Raw genomic sequence first — 21,954 nt, forward strand, 5'->3', positions numbered from 1 at the left:
TAATCTCTGTTGTCTTCCTCCAGTACATCTTGTCTGGATCAGATGACTTCAACCTTTACATGTGGAGAATCCCCAAGGATCCTGAAGCAGGTAAGTGTGTGTTTCTTATCGGTGTGTCCATCTGTGTCCCTGAGATTACAGTCTCTCTCTCGTTCCGCCCTGCCCCCCCCCCCCTTCCAGGAGGCCCGGGACGTGTGGTCAACGGAGCGTCCATGGTCCTGAAGGGTCACCGTTCCATCGTGAACCAAGTCCGGTTTAACCCCAGCACCAATATGATCTGCTCCTCCGGGGTCGAGAAGGTCATCAAGGTACGTTTAGCGGGGATGTCGTCGTCAGTGACCTCACCATTACGTCGTCGTGATGCGTGCACGTCAAGTCATCGTCATGATTTAGTTTTTCCATCTCTCCATGGTTGAATTTTAGTTTGACGTCATTGAGGTTTGTTTGTTTTCTCACTTTATTTACATAATTTATAACAGGTGTGTGACTTAGTTATTTGTAAAATGACCTGGGACTTGATTCATATCATTACAACATCATGTCAATACATTGCATCACAATTTGTCTTGGAACTTACTTTTTTTGTGTGAATTTTACCCCCTTTTCTCCCCAATTTCGTGGTATCCAATTGTAGTAGGAGCTACTATCTTGTCTCATCGCTACAACTCCCGTACGGGCTCGGGAGAGGTTGAAAGTCATGCGTCCTCCGATACACAACCCAACCAAGCCGCACTGCTTCTTAACACAGCGCGCATCCCAACCCGGAAGCCAGCCGCACCAATGTGTCGGAGGAAACACCGTGCACCTGGCAACCTTGGTTAGCGCGCACTACGCCCGGCCCGCCACAGGAGTCGCTGGTGCGCGATGAGACAAGGACACCCCTACCGACCAAGCCCTCCCTAACCCGGACGACGCTAGGCCAATTGTGCCCCACGGACCTCCTGGACGCGGCCGGTTACGACAGAGCCTGGGCGTGAACCCAGAGTCTCTGGTGGCACAGCGCCCAGTACAGCGCCCTTAACCACTGCGCCACCCGGGAGGCGGACTCACTTTTTAAAGGGAAGGTAGTTTTGAGTTTTATTTTATTTACCGAAGTAACAACGTAGTGTGGTCATAGACAAAGTAATTTAGCTGTAGCTGGCTAACTATAACTATATATATTTTTTAAAATGGTTATGTTTTGAAATATTTATTAACTGAACTATATAGAATGCACTATTTGTCAACGTCATGTGGAGATTTCTGGTTAATCTTAGCCAACCATGAAGACAAGCGCGTTTGCTGTGGTGAGCTACAATCCACCAATCACGAGGAGGTGTGACGTAATCAACCAATCAGATCTCCTGTACCAGAAGGCTTGCCCCCTGCCTCAAAACCAAAATGGAAAATAATTCCTGCCTGCTCTAATACTTTAGTAGCGGTCTGTTTTTCTGATACTTGTCTGGTCAACTTTTTGACCTGTTCTCCGAAGTAGGGAACCAGAGATGTTCGATCTTGGCTTAGCGCTCACCGACTGCTGTTGTGACGATTTCCATCTGCCTGGAGCTTTTCTCCGATCGCCACCTCTGGGTTATTGCCTCAGGAATCTATCTACTTCAGATTTACCTCGCTATATCGCTATTGGGTTAGCTACCCTCACTGACTCTTCCTTGGCTGGTAAAATGGCCTCCCCCTTCTTTGGTTGCAAACTCATCCACTCTTTACCATTGGATGGGCATCAGCCGTTCATCCGTAAGTCTCTGTTCTCTTGTTGATTGATATCTTCTTTGTTTTAGTTGTGTACTGTGGGTTCCTGCTTGTGCCTAGTTGGTCTCGAGTTGTAATTTGTGGCTAACTGTCAACTGTGCTGGTTGGCTAGCGAGGCTCGTTAGCTGAATGGCTTTAGGTCATTCGAAAAGGTTAGTTGTACAACTGAAATGTCTTCCGCATTTAACCAAACCCTCTCAGAGAGGCGCGGGATGCTGCTATAATCAGCACGTACTCGGCACCCGGGGAACAGTGCCTTGCTCAGGGGCGGAACGACAGATTTTTCTCACCTTGTCAGCTCGGGGATTCGAACCAGAAACCTTTTGGTTACTGGCCCAATGCTCTAACCCACAGCTAGGTGTTCATAACCTACTTACTCTGCAGTGCTACAGGCTAGTTGGATAGCAACCTCGCAAGCTGATTTTGCAAATTCATAGTGTTTTCTTGTTAATACGCAGGAAATGTAGTTGAAACCAGTAGTTACGAGTGCATAAGATTTGGTTTAATTTCAAGTTATACGTTTGTAGATATTTATGTTGGAGTTTCCATTGTAAGGCAGGGCAGCCCAACCCTCTTCCTGGAGATCTACTGTCCTGTAGGTTTACAGCCCAACCCTCTTCCTGGAGATCTACTGTCCTGTAGGTTTTCAGTCCAACCCTCTTCCTGGAGATCTACTGTCCTGTGGGTTTTCAGCCCAACCCTCTTCCTGGAGATCTACTGTCCTGTAGGTTTTCAGCCCAACCCTCTTCCTGGAGATCTACTGTCCTGTGGGTTTTCAGCCCAACCCTCTTCCTGGAGATCTACTGTCCTGTAGGTTTTTCAGCCCAACCCTCTTCCTGGAGATCTACTGTCCTGTAGGTTTACAGTCCAACCCTCTTCCTGGAGATCTACTGTCCTGTAGGTTTTCAGCCCAACCCTCTTCCTGGAGATCTACTGTCCTGTAGGTTATCAGTCCAACCCTCTTCCTGGAGATCTACTGTCCTGTAGGTTTTCAGTCCAACCCTCTTCCTGGAGATCTACTGTCCTGTGGGTTTTCAGTCCAACCCTCTTCCTGGAGATCTACTGTCCTGTAGGTTTACAGTCCAACCCTCTTCCTGGAGATCTACTGTCCTGTAGGTTTACAGTCCAACCCTCTTCCTGGAGATCTACTGTCCTGTAGGTTTACAGTCCAACCCTCTTCCTGGAGAACTACTGTCCTGTAGGTTTACAGTCCAACCCTCTTCCTGGAGATCTACTGTCCTGTAGGTTTACAGTCCAACCTTCTTCCTGGAGAACTACTGTCCTGTAGGTTTACAGTCCAACCCTCTTCCTGGAGAACTACTGTCCTGTAGGTTTACAGTCCAACCCTAATTTAACACATCTGATTCTACTAATTAGCTGCTCAATGATACCTTAACTAGCTGAATCAGATATGCTAAATTAGGGTTGGACTGAAAACCTACAGGACAGTAGATCTCCAGGAAGAGGGTTGGACTGAACCTACAGTACAGTAGATCTCCAGGAAGAGGGTTGGACTGAAAACCTACAGGACAGTAGATCTCCAGGAAGAGGGTTGGACTGAAAACCTACAGGACAGTAGATCTCCAGGAAGAGGGTTGGACTGAAAACCTACAGGACAGTAGATCTCCAGGAAGAGGGTTGGACTGTAAACCCACAGGACAGTAGATCTCCAGGAAGAGGGTTGGACTGAAAACCTACAGGACAGTAGATCTCCAGGAAGAGGGTTGGACTGTAAACCTACAGGACAGTAGATCTCCAGGAAGAGGGTTGGACTGTAAACCTACAGGACAGTAGTTCTCCAGGAAGAGGGTTGGACTGTAAACCTACAGGACAGTAGATCTCCAGGAAGAGGGTTGGACTGTAAACCTACAGGACAGTAGATCTCCAGGAAGAGGGTTGGACTGTAAACCTACAGGACAGTAGATCTCCAGGAAGAGGGTTGGACTGTAAACCTACAGGACAGTAGATCTCCAGGAAGAGGGTTGGACTGTAAACCTACAGGACAGTAGATCTCCAGGAAGAGGGTTGGACTGAAAACCTACAGGACAGTAGATCTCCAGGAAGAGGGTTGGACTGATAACCTACAGGACAGTAGATCTCCAGGAAGAGGGTTGGACTGTAAACCTACAGGACAGTAGATCTCCAGGAAGAGGGTTGGACTGAAAACCTACAGGACAGTAGATCTCCAGGAAGAGGGTTGGACCGAACACCTACAGGACAGTAGATCTCCAGGAAGAGGGTTGGACTGAAAACCTACAGGACAGTAGATCTCCAGGAAGAGGGTTGGACTGAAAACCCACAGGACAGTAGATCTCCAGGAAGAGGGTTGGACTAAAAACCTACAGGACAGTAGATCTCCAGGAAGAGGGTTGGACTAAAAACCTACAGGACAGTAGATCTCCAGGAAGAGCCCTGTTGTAGGGATTGGTCTCGGTGGATCCTCCATATAACATAACCAACAAAACAAAACAAAAATGACGGCATGACTTTGGCATTCTTCGGTATTCCGATCGGTTTTATGTTGCAACTCGATCGAATTGAAAAGTGAGTTAACTTTTGATGCCTAAACTAATGGACACCCAGACGTTACTTGTGGTTATGGTAAATACACAATGTTATGGTAATGTGTTATATGTTATGGTAAATACACAAACTCAAACTGCTAGTTAACACAACATAGTGGGTGCTCATTCAAAGGGTCATCTAGAATATCGGGTGATCAAACTCTAGGTGATTCCCCACCACCTGTATGGGTCTCTGTCCCTTTATGAATCACAGGGCTTGAGGTGAAGACTGACTGAGACAACTCTCTCTTCACCACTATCCACAGTCTCTGACTGAGACAACGCTGTCTCTTCACCACAATCCACAGTCTCTGACTGAGACAACTCTGTCTCTTCACCACTATCCACAGTCTCTGACTGAGACAACTCTGTCTCTTCAACTCTATCCGCTGTCTCTCTGCCACTCTCCACTGTCTCTCTGCCACTCTCCACTGTCTCTCTGCCACTCTCCACTCTCTCTCTGCCACTCTCCACTCTCTCTCTGCCACTCTCTCTCTGCCACACTCTCTCTGCCACTCTCTCTCTGCCACTCTCTCTCTGCCACTCTCCGCTCTCTCTCTGCCACTCTCCGCTCTCTCTCTGCCACTCTCCGCTCTCTCTCTGCCACTGTCCGCTGTCTCTCTCTCTCTCCACTCTCTGCCACTCTCTGCCACTCTCCGCTGTCTCTCTCTCTCCACTGTCTCTCTGCCACTCTCCACTGTCTCTCTGCCACTCTCCACTGTCTCTCTGCCACTCTCCACTGTCTCTCTGCCACTCAAAGCTCTCTCTCTGCCACTCGCCGCTCTCTCTCTGCCACTCGCCGCTCTCTCTCTGCCACTCGCCGCTCTCTCTCTGCCACTCTCCGCTCTCTCTCTGCCACTCTCCGCTCTCTCTCTGCCACTCTCCGCTCTCTCTCTGCCACTCTCCGCTCTCTCTCTGCCACTCTCCGCTCTCTCTCTGCCACTCTCCGCTCTCTCTCTGCCACTCTCCGCTCTCTCTCTGCCACTCTCCGCTCTCCCACTCTCCGCTCTCTCTCTCTGCCACTCTCCGCTCTCTCTCTGCCACTCTCCGCTCTCTCTCTGCCACTCTCCGCTGTCTCTCTGCCACTCTCCGCTGTCTCTCTGCCACTCTCCGCTGTCTCTCTGCCACTCTCCGCTGTCTCTCTGCCACTCTCCGCTGTCTCTCTCTCTCTCTCCACTGTCTCTGCCACTCTCCACTCTCTGTCACTCTCCACTCTGTCACTCTCCACTCTCTCTCTGTCACTCTCCACTCTCTCTCTGTCACTCTCCACTCTCTCTCTGCCACTCTCCACTGTCTCTGCCACTCTCAACTGTCTCTCTGCCACTCTCCACTGTCTCTCTGCCACTCTCCACTGTCTCTCTGCCACTCTCAACTGTCTCTCTGCCACTCTCCACTGTCTCTCTGCCACTCTCCACTGTCTCTCTGCCACTCTCCACTGTCTCTCTGCCACTCTCCACTGTCTCTCTGCCACTCTCCACTCTCTCTCTGCCACTCTCCACTCTCTCTCTGCCACTCTCCACTCTCTCTCTGCCACTCTCCACTCTCTCTCTGTCACTCTCTACTCTCTCGCTGCCCCTCTCCACTGTCTCTCTGCCACTCTCCACTCTCTCTCTGTCACTCTCCACTCTCTCTCTGTCACTCTCCACTCTCTCTCTGTCACTCTCCACTCTCTCTCTGCCACTCTCCACTGTCTCTGCCACTCTCCACTGTCTCTGCCACTCTCCACTGTCTCTGCCACTCTCCACTGTCTCTCTGCCACTCTCCACTGTCTCTCTGCCACTCTCCACTGTCTCTCTGCCACTCTCAACTGTCTCTCTGCCACTCTCCACTGTCTCTCTGCCACTCTCCACTGTCTCTCTGCCACTCTCCACTGTCTCTCTGCCACTCTCCACTGTCTCTCTGCCACTCTCCACTCTCTCTCTGCCACTCTCCACTCTCTCTCTGCCACTCTCCACTCTCTCTCTGCCACTCTCCACTCTCTCTCTGTCACTCTCTACTCTCTCGCTGCCCCTCTCTACTCTCTCGCTGCCCCTCTCCACTGTCTCTCTGCCACTCTCCACTGTCTCTCTGCCACTCTCCACTGTCTCTCTGCCACTCTCCACTGTCTCTCTGCCACTCTCCACTGTCTCTCTGCCACTCTCCACTGTCTCTCTGCCACTCTCCACTCTCTCTCTGCCACTCTCCACTCTCTCGCTGCCCCTCTCCACTGTCTCTCTGCCCCTCTCCACTGTCTCTCTGCCACTCTCCACTGTCTCTCTGCCACTCTCCACTGTCTCTCTGCCACTCTCCAGCCCAGACAAACGTAGCTGCCTGAGCTTGTAAAAGGAAAGGATGTGGTGTTAATTAATCTCAACCTCCGCTCCTCCAGGTGGTCCCAAGGCTGCTGTTGGTCCGTCATCTTCTTCAACGTACCAGAGGTGTGAGAGCTGATACAGGCCCAACCAGGTGTTCAATTTAAACTCTAACCCTCCTCTCCTGTCCTTGTCCTCTCCCCCTGAAACCCCTCCATCCTCTCCCCAGGCGTGGAGCCCCTACCAGCAGACGGAGAGTCTGGGAGACCTGGATAGCCTTGTGGAGGATAAGTCCAGGAGTCTGTACAGCCACGAGGAGTACATCAACTTGGTCCTGAACAGCGGTAGCGGCCTGAGCCACGACTACGTCTCACAGGTAACACCGGTTCACGTCCCAAATGATTCCCTATATAGTGCACTACTTTTCCCTATATAGTGCACTACCTTTCCCTATATAGTGCACTACCTTTCCCTATATAGTGCACTACCTTTCCCTAATATAGTGCACTACCTTTCCCTAATATAGTGCACTACCTTTCCCTAATATAGTGCACTACCTTTCCCTAATATAGTGCACTACCTTTCCCTAATATAGTGCACTACCTTTCCCTAATATAGTGCACTACCTTTCCCTAATATAGTGCACTACCTTTCCCTTAATATAGTGCACTACCTTTCCCTAATATAGTGCACTACCTTTCCCTAATATAGTGCACTACCTTTCCCTAATATAGTGCACTACCTTTCCCTAATATAGTGCACTACCTTTCCCTAATATAGTGCACTACCTTTCCCTAATATAGTGCACTACCTTTCCCTAATATAGTGCACTACCTTTCCCTAATATAGTGCATTACTTTTCCCTAATATAGTGCATTACTTTTCCCTATATAACACCCTCCCTACACACACACATTTTGTGGTGACTAATTAAGAACTGTTGCATGTCATCTCAGTCCATCCAGGAGGATCCTCGTATGATGGCCTTCTTTGACTCTCTGGTTCGTCGGGAGATCGAGGGCTGGAGTTCGGACTCAGACAGTGACCTGAGTGAGGGGGCCATCCTGCAGCTCCACGCCAGGGGACGGCGCTCCACGCGGGCTGTAGGAGACGGCGCCGGGGTCCTGGTTGGGAGTGGAGTCGCCACGCCTGTACCGCCCTCTGCTGCTGCTACTGCCGAGTCAGACCACTCCTCATCGTCCTCATTAGCTGCCCCCGAGGCCTCGGGGGCGGAGCATCCTGAAGGGGTGGAGCCACTGCAGCCGAGGAGGCGTGGCAGCAGATATCAGCAGTCTGTGTTCTTATTGGACCTGGTGGGAGAGGACTCTGACTCCAGTGGATTCTGGCCAGACCCCATGCCCCGGCCTCGCTCTCCCAGCCCCCGAGACAACTCCACCCTCTCCAGCCCCACCTCCTCCCCCGCCGGCGCCTCCTCTAGCTCCTCCTCTTCCACCTCCTCCACCAGCTCTGAGGACGAGGAGCAGAGGAGAGCCAGTAGGAGACAACGTACTGCAGCCCGGTGGCGCCGCATGCACTTCCCCCGCCTGTCCAGTGGGGGGCGCCCCGAGTCCGCCCAGGCCTTGTACCCCGGGGGGGTCGACTCCTGCTCCTACCCCAAGATCTCAATCGACGAGGCCTCATCCTCCTCCGCGTCCTCCACGGAGCTTCAGCAGGACCAGGACTCGGTTCAGATCGGACCCCACAGAAGTGGCTCTAAAACGGGGAGACGCACGTCGCACACCCTCCCTGGTTCTAGCCCTGCGGTGTCTCTGGACAGCCAGGACGACCGAGCGGAGCAGGAGGGGCTCCTCATCGCCTCCCTTCTGTCTCAAGACGCCCTGCAGCAGAGGAACGAGTCCCGGGCAGGAAGGGTTGGGGAGAGGAGGGCTGCTTTAGAGAGGATGGCCGAGGGATTAGATAGTCCTGAAGAGGCCGACGAGTCCGATCATAGTGGCTGGATCTCCCCTAGTTCCAGACACCACAGCCCTGGGCTGAACGGGCTGCAGCACCTTGACATGACTGAGGTGCCGGTAGGCTGTAGGGGTCGCCTGGCTCCAGACCTATTTGAATCCTCAGACTCCGAGGGAGAGAGAGAGACCTTAGAGTTGAAATCAGCAGGCACTAGGACCCTGGTGGAGGAGGAGGAGGAGGATGGGGGGTCGTCGTCGTCTCAGAGAGGCTCATCCCAGGGTGCGCTGAAACGGACTCACCTTGGGTCAAGAGGTCAAGGGTCAGGGGAGGGGTCAGGGGGGTCGGAGACCTCAGAGAAGAAGTTCAAGACATGATGATTGCACCTGAGGTGCCAGGTGATCATTTGGTTTAGGACTGGTTACGTCTCAAATGACACCCTGTTCCCTACGGTGTACTACTTTAGGGCTACAGTAACCCATAGACTACAGTAACCCATAGACTACAGTAACCCATAGACGACAGTAACCCATAGACGACAGTAACCCATAGACGACAGTAACCCATAGACGACAGTAACCCATAGACTACAGTAACCCATAGACGACAGTAACCCATAGACGACAGTAACCCATAGACGACAGTAACCCATAGACGACAGTAACCCATAGACGACAGTAACCCATAGACTACAGTAACCCATAGACTACAGTAACCCATAGACAGTAACCCATAGACGACAGTAACCCGTAGACTTTAGGGCTACAGTAACCCATAGACGACAGTAACCCGTAGACTTTAGGGCTACAGTAACCCATAGACAGTAACCCGTAGACTTTAGGGCTACAGTAACCCATAGACAGTAACCCGTAGACTTTAGGGCTACAGTAACCCATAGACAGTAACCCGTAGACTTTAGGGCTACAGTAACCCATAGACAGTAGCCCGTAGACTTTAGGGCTACAGTAGCCCGTAGACTTTAGGGCTACAGTAGCCCGTAGACTTTAGGGCTACAGTAGCCCGTAGACTTTAGGGCTACAGTAGCCCGTAGACTTTAGGGCTACAGTAGCCCGTAGACTTTATGGCTACAGTAACCCGTAGACTTTATGGCTACAGTAACCCGTAGACTTTAGGGCTACAGTAACCCGTAGACTTTAGGGCTACAGTAACCCGTAGACTTTAGGGCTACAGTAACCCGTAGACTTTAGGGCTACAGTAACCCATAGACAGTAGCCCATAGACTTTAGGGCTACAGTAACCCGTAGACTTTATGGCTACAGTAGCCCGTAGACTTTAGGGCTACAGTAACCCGTAGACTTTAGGGCTACAGTAACCCGTAGACTTTAGGGCTACAGTAACCCGTAGACTTTAGGGCTACAGTAACCCGTAGACTTTAGGGCTACAGTAACCCGTAGACTTTAGGGCTACAGTAGCCCGTAGACTTTAGGGCTACAGTAACCCGTAGACTTTAGGGCTACAGTAACCCGTAGACTTGAGGGATTGGGTGTCATTTCAGAAGCCTGAGACTCAATTTAGGGTGGCTTTTCTATGGGTTTTTACAATCCAGTTTCTTGGTTTGGCGTTACACTCTAAAAAGGGTGTCGCAATTTTGAGAGATTGGGCGAGGTGGTTTTGCGTGGACCGGGTGGGCGGAGTTAGCACATTTTTAGACCATTCCATTGGTCCTTAAGTGAAATCACCACCCATTGGGACACGTGTTCTTCTGTGAGCAAATCACAGTGAGGTCATCACTTCTGTGGTCAAACCACAAAGATGCCATAATTTACTAACATATAAGTAATCATATTGACAGTAATGCTATTGTTAATTATTTTGCTAGTCATTTAGTCTTAAGGCAGAAATGTTTTTTTTTTTTATGTTCATGTTTTGAAACAAATACAGAGTTTTAATTTTAAGAGAACACTCATGGGGGGGCTGAAATTCAGGACTAAAGCTTTTCGACTGCGGATTTGATTTCAATTGGAGTTAAAAACGAGACTAGATTCATTTAGATTTTCCAGTGCTTAGCTTGGTGAAGTTTATGCGTTTCCATGGCAATCGGGTGTAGCCAGCCCAACCAGCTGTTTGAGTTGTGCATTGATAAAGAAGGTATGATTTATTATGATTTCAGTGTTAAAAGGAATCGATTGCTCTCGTCTCCTCTCCTTCCTGACCCAAACCCTCTGTTACCAAGCAGCAGCAAGTGTCTTATTGTTGTTGTTGCTTTCTTCAATTAAAGAATCATTCATTTATCAATGATTTCACTGCCATTTCTGAGCCTCTATTCATTGTAAGGAATGTTTATCCATTTTACAATAATAGTTAGGGGTGTTCACCAAACCCACAGTCAGGTACGTATTAAGGTTTTGGGGTAACCGTTCGTTTCGGTACAACGGGAAAATGTAAAAGTAACCCAGGAATAGACCATGAGCCTTATCTAGGGCCCTATAAAATCTTAGTTTAGTTTTTCCCTGTTTTGTAGGTTTTCCTCACTCAAAATCACATTTTAGAATGTTTTTATTTTTAATAGAAAAACAACCAAATTGGAGCTTCTAAGTCCACAGCAATCCTTAAAGCACATCAGGAGATCACTGGAGGTAAAAATACACTGCTCAAAAAAAAATAAAGGGAACACTTAGACAACACAATGTGACTCCAAGTCAATCACACTTCTGTGAAATCAAACTGTCCACTTAGGAAGCAACACTGATTGACAATACATGTCACATGCTGTTGTGCAAATGGAATAGACAACAGGTGGAAATTATAGGCAATTAGCAAGACACCCCCAATAAAGGAGTGGTTCTGCAGGTGGAGACCACAGACCACTTCTCAGTTCCTATGCTTCCTGGCTGATGTTTTTGTCACGTTTGAATGCTGGCGGTGCTTTCACTCTAGTGGCTCAGGTAGTGCAGCTCATCCAGGATGGAACATCCATGCGAACTGTGGCAAGAAGGTTTGCTGTGTCTGTCAGCATAGTGTCCAGAGCATGGAGGCGCTACCAGGAGACAGGCCAGTATGTCAGGAGATGTGGAGGAGGCCGTAGGAGGGCAACAACCCAGCAGCAGGACCGCTACCTCCGCCTTTGTGCAAGGAGGAGCACTGCCAGAGCCCTGCAAAATGACCTCCAGCAGGCCACAAATGTGCATGTGTCTGCTCAAAAGGTCAGAAACAGACTCCATGAAGGTGGTATGAGGGCCTGACGTCCACAGGTGGGGGTTGTGCTTACAGCCCAACACCGTGCAGGACGTTTGGCATTTGCCAGAGAACACCAAGATTGGCAAATTCGCCACTGGCGCCCTGTGCTCTTCACAGATGGAAGCAGGTTCACACTGAGCACATGTGACAGACGTGACAGAGTCTGGAGACGCCGTGGAGAATGTTCTGCTGCCTGCAACATCCTCCAGCATGACCGGTTTGGTGGTGGTTCAGTCATGGTGTGGGGTGGCATTTCTTTGGGGGGGCGCACAGCCCTCCATGTGTGAGCCAGAGGTAGCCTGGCTGCCATTAGGTACCGAGATGAGATCCTCAGACCCATTGTGAGACCATATGCTGGTGCGGTTGGCCCTGGGTTCCTCCTAATGCAAGACAATGCTAGACCTCATGTGGCTAGAGTGTGGCATTGATGCTATGTACTGGCCCGCCCGTTCCCAGGACCTGAATCCAATTGAGCACATCTGGGACATCATGTCTCACTCCATCCATGGACTAGGGTTGGAGAGCCGTGGACACCACAGACTGTCCAGGAGTTGGCGGATGCTTTAGTCCAGGTCTGGGAGGAGATCCCTCAGGAGACCATCCGCCACCTCATCAGGAGCATGCCCAGGCGTTGTAGGGAGGTCATATACAGGCACGTGGAGGCCACACACACTACTGAGCCTAATTTTGACTTGTTTTAAGGACATTACATCAAAGTTGGATCAGCCTGTAGTGTGGTTTTCCACTTTAATTTTGAGTGTGACTCCAAATCCAGACCTCCATGGGTTGATAAATGTGATTTCCATTGATCATTTTTGTGTGATTTTGTTGTCAGCACATTCAACTATGTAAAGAAAAAAGTATTTAATAAGAATATTTCATTCATTCAGATCTAGGATGTGTTATTTTAGTGTTCCCTTCATTTGTTTGAGCAGTGTATAATGGAAGAGAGGAAATATTGGATAGATGTTTCTGCACCCACACGGTACCAAGTCACCACGGCAACTAATCTTCAACACTGCAGTGAAAGAAACATGACCCTTGAACAGACTATAGACGGTAGCATAGCAGAACAGCACACTAGACCAAACCATAGACTGTAGCATAGCAGAACAGCACACTAGACCAAACCATAGACTGTAGCATAGCATAACAGCACACTAGACCAAACCATAGACTGTAGCATAGCAGAACAGCACACTAGACCAAACCATAGACTGTAGCATAGCAGAACAGCACACTAGACCAAACCATAGACTGAGCTGTAGCATAGCAGAACAGCACACTAGACCAAACCATAGACTGTAGCATAGCAGAACAGCACACTAGACCAAACCATAGACTGTAGCATAGCAGAACAGCACACTAGACCAAACCATAGACTGTAGCATAGCAGAACAGCACACTAGACCAAACCATAGACTGTAGCATAGCAGAACAGCACACTAGACCAAACCATAGACTGTAGCATAGCAGAACAGCACACTAGACCAAACCATAGACTGTAGCATAGCAGAACAGCACACTAGACCAAACCATAGACTGTAGCATAGCAGAACAGCACACTAGACCAAACCATAGACTGTAGCATAGCAGAACAGCACACTAGACCAAACCATAGACTGTAGCATAGCAGAACAGCACACTAGACCAAACCATAGACTGTAGCATAGCAGAACAGCACACTAGACCAAACCATAGACTGTAGCATAGCAGAACAGCACACTAGACCAAACCATAGACTGTAGCATAGCAGAACAGCACACTAGACCAAACCATAGACTGTAGCATAGCAGAACAGCACACTAGACCAAACCAATCTATAGACTTAATCAACCAATCCAATCTATGGTTGTATGGGCTAGACCAAACCAATCTATGGTTGGATGGGCTAGACCAAACCAATCTATGAACTAAACCAGGGCACTCCTGGAGAGCTACCCTTCTGTAGGTTTTCACTCCAAACCCATGTTGTCACTAACCAGCATATCAACTAGTTAATTATTAGAATCGGGTGTGCTAGATTAGGGTTGGAGTTAAAACCCTACAAGACAGCAGCTCATCAGGAACAGGGTTGGAGTTAAAACCCTACAAGACAGTAGCTCTTCAGGAACAGGGTTAGAGAGCCCTGGACTAAACTAAAGGTGACAGCAGCTCATCAGGAACAGGGTTGGAGTTAAAACCCTACAAGACAGCAGCTCTTCAGGAACAGGGTTGGAGTTAAAACCCTACAAGACAGTAGCTCTTCAGGAACAGGGTTGGAGTTAAAACCCTACAAGACAGTAGCTCTTCAGGAACAGGGTTGGAGTTAAAACCCTACAAGACAGTAGCTCTTCAGGAACAGGGTTGGAGTTAAAACGCTACAAGACAGTAGCTCTTCAGGAACAGGGTTGGAGTTAAAACCCTACAAGACAGTAGCTCTTCAGGAACAGGGTTGGAGTTAAAACCCTACAAGACAGTAGCTCTTCAGGAACAGGGTTGGAGTTAAAACCCTACAAGACAGTAGCTCATCAGGAACAGGGTTGGAGTTAAAACCCTACAAGACAGTAGCTCTTCAGGAACAGGGTTGGAGTTAAAACCCTACAAGACAGTAGCTCTTCAGGAACAGGGTTGGAGTTAAAACCCTACAAGACAGTAGCTCTTCAGGAACAGGGTTGGAGTTAAAACCCTACAAGACAGCAGCTCATCAGGAACAGGTTTAGAGAGCCCTGGACTAAACTAAAGATGACAGTAGCTCTTCAGGAACAGGGTTAGAGAGCCCTGGACTAAACTAAAGATGACAGCAGCTCATCAGGAACAGGGTTGGAGAGCCCTGGACTAAACTAAAGATGACAGCAGCTCTTCAGGAACAGGGTTGGAGAGCCCTGGACTAAACTAAAGATGACAGTAGCTCTTCAGGAACAGGGTTAGAGAGCCCTGGACTAAACTAAAGGTGACAGCAGCTCATCAGGAACAGGTTTGGAGAGCCCTGGACTAAACTAAAGATGACAGCAGCTCTTCGGGAATAGGGTTAGAGAGCCCTGGACTAAACTAAAGGTGACAGCAGCTCATCAGGAACAGGGTTGGAGAGCCCTGGACTAAACTAAAGATGACAGCAGCTCTTCGGGAACAGGGTTGGAGTTAAAACCCTACAAGACAGCAGCTCATCAGGAACAGGTTTAGAGAGCCCTGGACTAAACTAAAGATGACAGTAGCTCTTCAGGAACAGGGTTAGAGAGCCCTGGACTAAACTAAAGATGACAGCAGCTCATCAGGAACAGGGTTGGAGAGCCCTGGACTAAACTAAAGATGACAGCAGCTCTTCAGGAACAGGGTTGGAGAGCCCTGGACTAAACTAAAGATGACAGTAGCTCTTCAGGAACAGGGTTAGAGAGCCCTGGACTAAACTAAAGGTGACAGCAGCTCATCAGGAACAGGTTTGGAGAGCCCTGGACTAAACTAAAGATGACAGCAGCTCTTCGGGAATAGGGTTAGAGAGCCCTGGACTAAACTAAAGGTGACAGCAGCTCATCAGGAACAGGGTTGGAGAGCCCTGGACTAAACTAAAGATGACAGCAGCTCTTCGGGAACAGGGTTAGAGAGCCCTGGACTAAACTAAAGGTGACAGCAGCTCATCAGGAACAGGTTTGGAGAGCCCTGGACTAAACTAAAGATGACAGCAGCTCTTCGGGAATAGGGTTAGAGAGCCCTGGACTAAACTAAAGGTGACAGCAGCTCATCAGGAACAGGGTTGGAGAGCCCTGGACTAAACTAAAGATGACAGTAGCTCTTCGGGAACAGGGTTGGAGAGCCCTGGACTAAACTAAAGATGACAGCAGCTCTTCAGGAACAGGGTTGGAGAGCCCTGGACTAAACTAAAGATGACAGTAGCTCATCGGGGACAGGGTTGGAGAGCCCTGGACTAAACTAAAGATGACAGCAGCTCTTCGGGAACAGGGTTGGAGAGCCCTGGACTAAACTAAACTAAAGATGACAAGAAAAATAGTTTTCTTTCATTAAATGATAAAGATGAGACCTGTGGATCCACACATTGTTGTTTCACTGTTTATTAATCCACGTTTCATTTTCAGATTGAATACAATTTCCGTCTCGATATTGAGTAACATTCCTAAATACTCTACTATGTATAGTACCAACTAACAGCAGCTAGCAATTTCAGTGTAATTGACGGGGAGAGGAATTAATTCCACAGGGTTGATGTAGGCTAGGTCTGTACCAAAAGAAGACTCCATTCACAGTGACTAACAGTGAGCTAAATAACCATAAAAGGACTAACTTCCTGTGATCAGATAAAAAAAAGAAGCCCCGCCCTCTGACAGAAACCATTTGTGTCTCAAATGGCACCCTATTCCCTATATAGTGCACTACTTAGTCCCAAATGGCACCATATTCCCTATATAGTGCAATACTTAGTCCCAAATGGCACCCTATTCCCTATATAGTGCTATACTTAGTCCCAAATGGCACCTTATTCCCTATATAGTGCAATACTTAGTCCCAAATGGCACCCTATTCCCTATAGAGTGCACTACTTAGTCCCAAATGGAACCCTATTCCCTATATAGTGCAATACTTAGTCCCAAATGGCACCCTATTCCCTATATAGTGCAATACTTAGTCCCAAATGGCACCCTATTCCCTATATAGTGCTATACTTAGTCCCAAATGGCACCCTATTCCCTATAGAGTGCACTACTTAGTCCCAAATGGAACCCTATTCTCTATATAGTGCACTACTTAGTCCCAAATGGCACCCTATTCCCTATATAGTGCACTACTTAGTCTCAAATGGCACCTTATTCCCTATATAGTGCAATACTTAGTCCCAAATGGCACCCTATTCCCTATAGAGTGCACTACTTAGTCCCAAATGGCACCCTATTCTCTATATAGTGCACTACTTAGTCCCAAATGGCACCCTATTCCCTATATAATGCACTACTTAGTCCCAAATGGCACCCTATTCCCTATATAGTGCAATACTTAGTCCCACATGGCACCCTATTCCCTATATAGTGCACTACTTAGTCCCAAATGGCACCCTATTCCCTATATAGTGCACTACTTAGTCTCAAATGGCACCCTATTCCCTATATAGTGCACTACTTAGTCTCAAATGGCACCTTATTCCCTATATAGTGCACTACTTAGTCCCAAATGGCACCCTATTCCCTATATAGTGCACTACTTAGTCCCAAATGGCACCCTATTCCCTATATAGTGCACTACTTAGTCCCAAATGTCACCCTATTCCCTATATAATGCACTACTTAGTCCCAAATGGCACCCTATTCCCTATATAGTGCACTACTTAGTCCCAAATGGCACCCTATTCCCTATATAGTGCACTACTTAGTCCCAAATGGCACCCTATTCCCTATATAGTGCACTACTTAGTCCCAAATGTCACCCTATTCCCTATATAATGCACTACTTAGTCCCAAATGTCACCCTATTCCCTATATAGTGCACTACTTAGTCCCAAATGGCACCCTATTCCCTATATAGTGCACTACTTAGTCCCAAATGGCACCCTATTCCCTATATAGTGCACTACTTAGTCCCAAATGGCACCCTATTCCCTATATAGTGCACTACTTAGTCCCAAATGGCACCCTATTCCCTATATAGTGCACTACTTAGTCCCAAATGTCACCCTATTCCCTATATAGTGCACTTACAAGCCCTATGGGCCCTGGTCAACAGTAGTTCAATCGAGTACAGGCTTAAGTGAATGAACAATGACTGAATGCAATATGGAATCTTATTACATCGTTTGGGGAATCACCGAGGGAATGTCCTCGTCACCGAGGGAATGTCCTCGTCATCGAGGGAATGTCCTCGGAGCCTGACGGCAGGTGGCCCTACCCGTTACTGCTGCTATCGAGACTGTAAATTGTTGTTGGAAAAACAGCAAGTGAGAGAATAAGGATAAGTTCCCGTATATAAACACATCTCAACATTTATGCCCATTGGTGGGGAGAGAGGACGGTGAAGCCCGTAGGTTAAACAGCAAGCGTGAGGACTGTTTACTACTGTGCCAGTGCTTCTAGGCCATAAGGTCAATAGGTAAATGACATACCGCACGTGGCTAATAGCAAAGAGGAGGAGAAACGTACTGCTACACTGATGATCATACTGTACGTTTGTATTCGTTCCCACTATGCCCGTAGGAATAGGAAACGGAGTGAATTATGTTACGCATACTGGACGAAGTTAAACCAGCATTCAAGACCAGATTAAATCAAAGTTTATTCGTCACGTGCAGTCTCCAGCCTTCCTGATTTGAATCTTAGAGGTAAGAGAGGTGCCATTTGGAACAGACTCCTTCACAGTGGAAGAGGGCTGAATGATCTCATCGACTGTAGTTGGTTGTCTTGGAAACCACGATGCCCGAAGAGTTGTCTTTAAGACAAGTTCACAGAGCTACTGTCTGTCATCCTGGCTGTACTGTCTAGTAGTCTATATCATCCTGGCTGTACTGTCTAGTAGTCTATATCATCCTGGCTGTACTGTCTAGTAGTCTATATCATCCTGGCTGTACGATCTAGTAGTCTATATCATCCTGGCTGTACTGTCTAGTAGTCTATATCATCCTGGCTGTACTGTCTAGTAGTCTATATCATCCTGGCTGTACTGTCTAGTAGTCTGTCATCCTGGCTGGCTGTACTGTCTAGTAGTCTATATCATCCTGGCTGTACTGTCTAGTAGTCTTTATCATCCTGGCTTTACTGTCTAGTAGTCTATATCATCCTGGCTTTACTGTCTAGTAGTCTGCCATCCTGACTGTACTGTCTAGTAGTCTATATCATCCTGGCTTTACTGTCTAGTAGTCTGCCATCCTGGCTGGCTGTACTGTCTAGTAGTCTATATCATCCTGGCTGGCTGTACTGTCTAGTAGTCTGCCATCCTGGCTGGCTGTACTGTCTAGTAGTCTATATCATCCTGGCTGGCTGTACTGTCTAGTAGTCTGCCATCCTGGCTGGCTGTACTGTCTAGTAGTCTATATCATCCTGGCTGGCTGTACTGTCTAGTAGTCTGCCATCCTGGCTGGCTGTACTGTCTAGTAGTCTATATCATCCTGGCTGGCTGTACTGTCTAGTAGTCTATATCATCCTGATTGGCTGTACTGTCTAGTAGTCTGCCATCCTGGCTGGCTGTACTGTCTAGTAGTCTATATCATCCTGGCTGGCTGTACTGTCTAGTAGTCTATATCATCCTGGCTGGCTGTACTGTCTAGTAGTCTGCCATCCTGGCTGGCTGTACTGTCTAGTAGTCTATATCATCCTGGCTGGCTGTACTGTCTAGTAGTCTATATCATCCTGGCTGGCTGTACTGTCTAGTAGTCTATATCATCCTGGCTGTACTGTCTAGTAGTCTATATCATCCTGGCTGGCTGTACTGTCTAGTAGTCTATATCATCCTGGCTGGCTGTACTGTCTAGTAGTCTGCCATCCTGGCTGGCTGTACTGTCTAGTAGTCTATATCATCCTGGCTGGCTGTACTGTCTAGTAGTCTATATCATCCTGGCTGGCTGTACTGTCTAGTAGTCTATATCATCCTGGCTGGCTGTACTGTCTAGTAGTCTGCCATCCTGGCTGGCTGTACTGTCTAGTAGTCTATATCATCCTGGCTGGCTGTACTGTCTAGTAGTCTATATCATCCTGGCTGGCTGTACTGTCTAGTAGTCTATATCATCCTGGCTGGCTGTACTGTCTAGTAGTCTGCCATCCTGGCTGGCTGTACTGTCTAGTAGTCTATATCATCCTGGCTGTACTGTCTAGTAGTCTATATCATCCTGGCTGGCTGTACTGTCTAGTAGTCTATATCATCCTGGCTGGCTGTACTGTCTAGTAGTCTATATCATCCTGGCTGGCTGTACTGTCTAGTAGTCTATATCATCGAACACCTTGAAATCACAGTGATGCCGAAACATTGCTGATTACCAAATAAATTACCGGGAGTTGATATATAGAGTGTTTATTTTCATAGTTTATAGTTTATTCGCAGTAAATCAGCACCTCCACACAAACAAACAAAAAATCTGGGTGATGTTTTTTTTTAATCGTACAAAGCCATATATTACGAACAGCAAAAAACAATTAAAAAACGGATTTAAGATGTATTTCGTACCTACATAATTGGTCTAGCCTATTACTAGGAACACATTCCAGTAATCGCCTTTGAATGTGTATTATTATGCGTACTGAATGGACTGGATACATTATACTACTGTTTTTTATTTTTTTTTATCTAATAACTAGTCAAGTCATTTAGGACCAAATTATTATTTACAATCACGGCCAAACCCTCCCCTAATCAGAACGACGCTGGGCCAATTGTGCGCCGCCACTATGGGACTCCCGATCGCGGCCGGTTGTGACACAGCCTGGGAACGAACCAGGATGTCTGTAGTGACGCCTCTAACACTGAGATGTAGTGCCTTGTGCCACTCGGGAGTCCTACACTCCAAACTTTCTGTTCGTGCAGAGCGGCTAAGCCTACAATTATGGTGATTTTGTATTGCCTAGGCTGACACATTACCTGTAGCTACAGCATATCTCACCGCCACGCGTTTCCATCTCTCATTCCTTTCTTTCTCCAGCGCGCAGATAGTGGGGCAGTTAGTGGGGCAGTCTACAGTTTCTGAAATATATTTCCTTGATATCATGTTCCTTTTATTATGATGGTGTATATATAACGTTTATTTATTCAACTTTAAAAAAACATGTTTTGTTTAATGTCGATGTTCAGGAGGCGCGCATCAGCAGCTTGTGCGCGTGGAGGCCTGGAGATTGCTAAAAGGGTTTATGTTAATAACATAAACATAGTAAAAACACGATTTATTTGAGCAACTATTAAAAGCTTGAAGTTTTGCCCTTCATCAGAACAATGACGCAGAGAGACATTCTGAACCTCGCAGACAGAAATATAATCGTTTCAGATAGAATGAATTCTATCTGACAATCATATCTATTCTATACCTCACAGGACCTCATGCATAGATATAGAAACTAGTCTAATCATTCTATTTCTATGTCCTCATGGGCCTAGCCTGGGCCCAGATCTGTTTGTGCTTTATTTAACTCCCGTGGTCCCATATGGTCCCTTAGGAGCTGGATACAGCACAAACACATCTGGGACCAGGCTATCATGGGTCTGTGTTGAAGTGGTGGTGATGATCTGAGAACAGATCAGACAGACATATTGGTGAAGGTTATCACCACAGGTTATCGTGGTCTAAGTGTTGATTCTAGAGCACCTGCTAGTCATTTTGATATATCTGTCTTCCTGGTCATGTGATGATCTGGAGACCAAACTGACAGACAGATTTGTTAAGGGTTATCCAAGCTACTTCTCTAGTCTCCACTTAGTGCTGCTGGCCATAGCAGTGTGACGTTCCAGCCAAGCAGTCACTCTGGATGAGTCCCAAATAGCACCCTATTCCCTATATAGTGCACTACTTTAGACCAGAGCCCTATTTGGAATGCATAGTTCCTGTCGGCTTTGTTCTTAATAATTCCTCTTAAGGATCAGACCCTTTTTTTAAATTTTCGCCTAAAATGACATACCCAAATCTAACTGCCTGTAGCTCAGGACCTGAAGCAAGGATATACATATTCTTGGTACCATTTGAAAGGAAACACTTTGAAGTTTGAGGAAATGTGAAATGAATGTTGGAGAATAAAACACATTAGAACTGGTAAAAGATAATACAAAAGAAAAAAACGTGTTTATTTTTTTGATGATGATGATGATGACGACAAAGGCCATGATGATGTATTCAAAATCAAATCAAATCAAATTTATTTATATAGCCCTTCGTACATCAGCTGATATCTCAAAGTGCTGTACAGAAACCCAGCCTAAAACCCCAAACAGCAAGCAATGCAGGTGTAGAAGTATTATCCCAGCCCAGGTGCAATTTCGATTTTGGCCACTAGATGGCAGCAGTGTATGTGCAAAGTTTTAGACTGATCCAATGAACCATTCCATTTAGGTTCAAAATTTTGCATCAGGACTGCCCAAATGTACCTAATTGGTTTATTGATAACTTTTCAAGTTCATAACTGTGCACTCTCCTCAAACAATAGCATGGTATTATTTCACTGTAATAGCTACTGTAAATTAGACAGTGCAGTTAGATTAACAATAATTTAAGCTTTCTGCCCATATCAGATATGTCTATGTCCTGGGAAATGTAATTGTTACTTACAACCTCATGCTAATCGCATTAGCCTACGTTA

The 21,954-nt window shown here is 47.3% G+C and overlaps 1 protein-coding gene across 1 annotated transcript in view; it reads left to right on the plus strand.

The window, feature by feature from the left end:
- The window catches only part of dcaf5 (ddb1 and cul4 associated factor 5), a 31,086-nt gene extending 20,325 nt beyond the window's left edge, over positions 1-10,761 (plus strand). The window contains exons 7-10 of the mRNA XM_065004396.1: positions 24-90; positions 181-308; positions 6,831-6,977; positions 7,558-10,761. Coding sequence (XP_064860468.1) covers positions 24-90; positions 181-308; positions 6,831-6,977; positions 7,558-8,886 — 1,671 coding nt within the window. The 3' untranslated portion in view covers positions 8,887-10,761. The remainder of the gene's footprint in view (positions 1-23; positions 91-180; positions 309-6,830; positions 6,978-7,557) is intronic.
- Positions 10,762-21,954: the final 11,193 nt, after the last annotated feature.

The sequence above is a fragment of the Oncorhynchus nerka genome, linkage group LG18 (genome assembly GCF_034236695.1).
Source record: "Oncorhynchus nerka isolate Pitt River linkage group LG18, Oner_Uvic_2.0, whole genome shotgun sequence".
Taxonomy (NCBI): Eukaryota; Metazoa; Chordata; class Actinopteri; order Salmoniformes; family Salmonidae; genus Oncorhynchus; species Oncorhynchus nerka.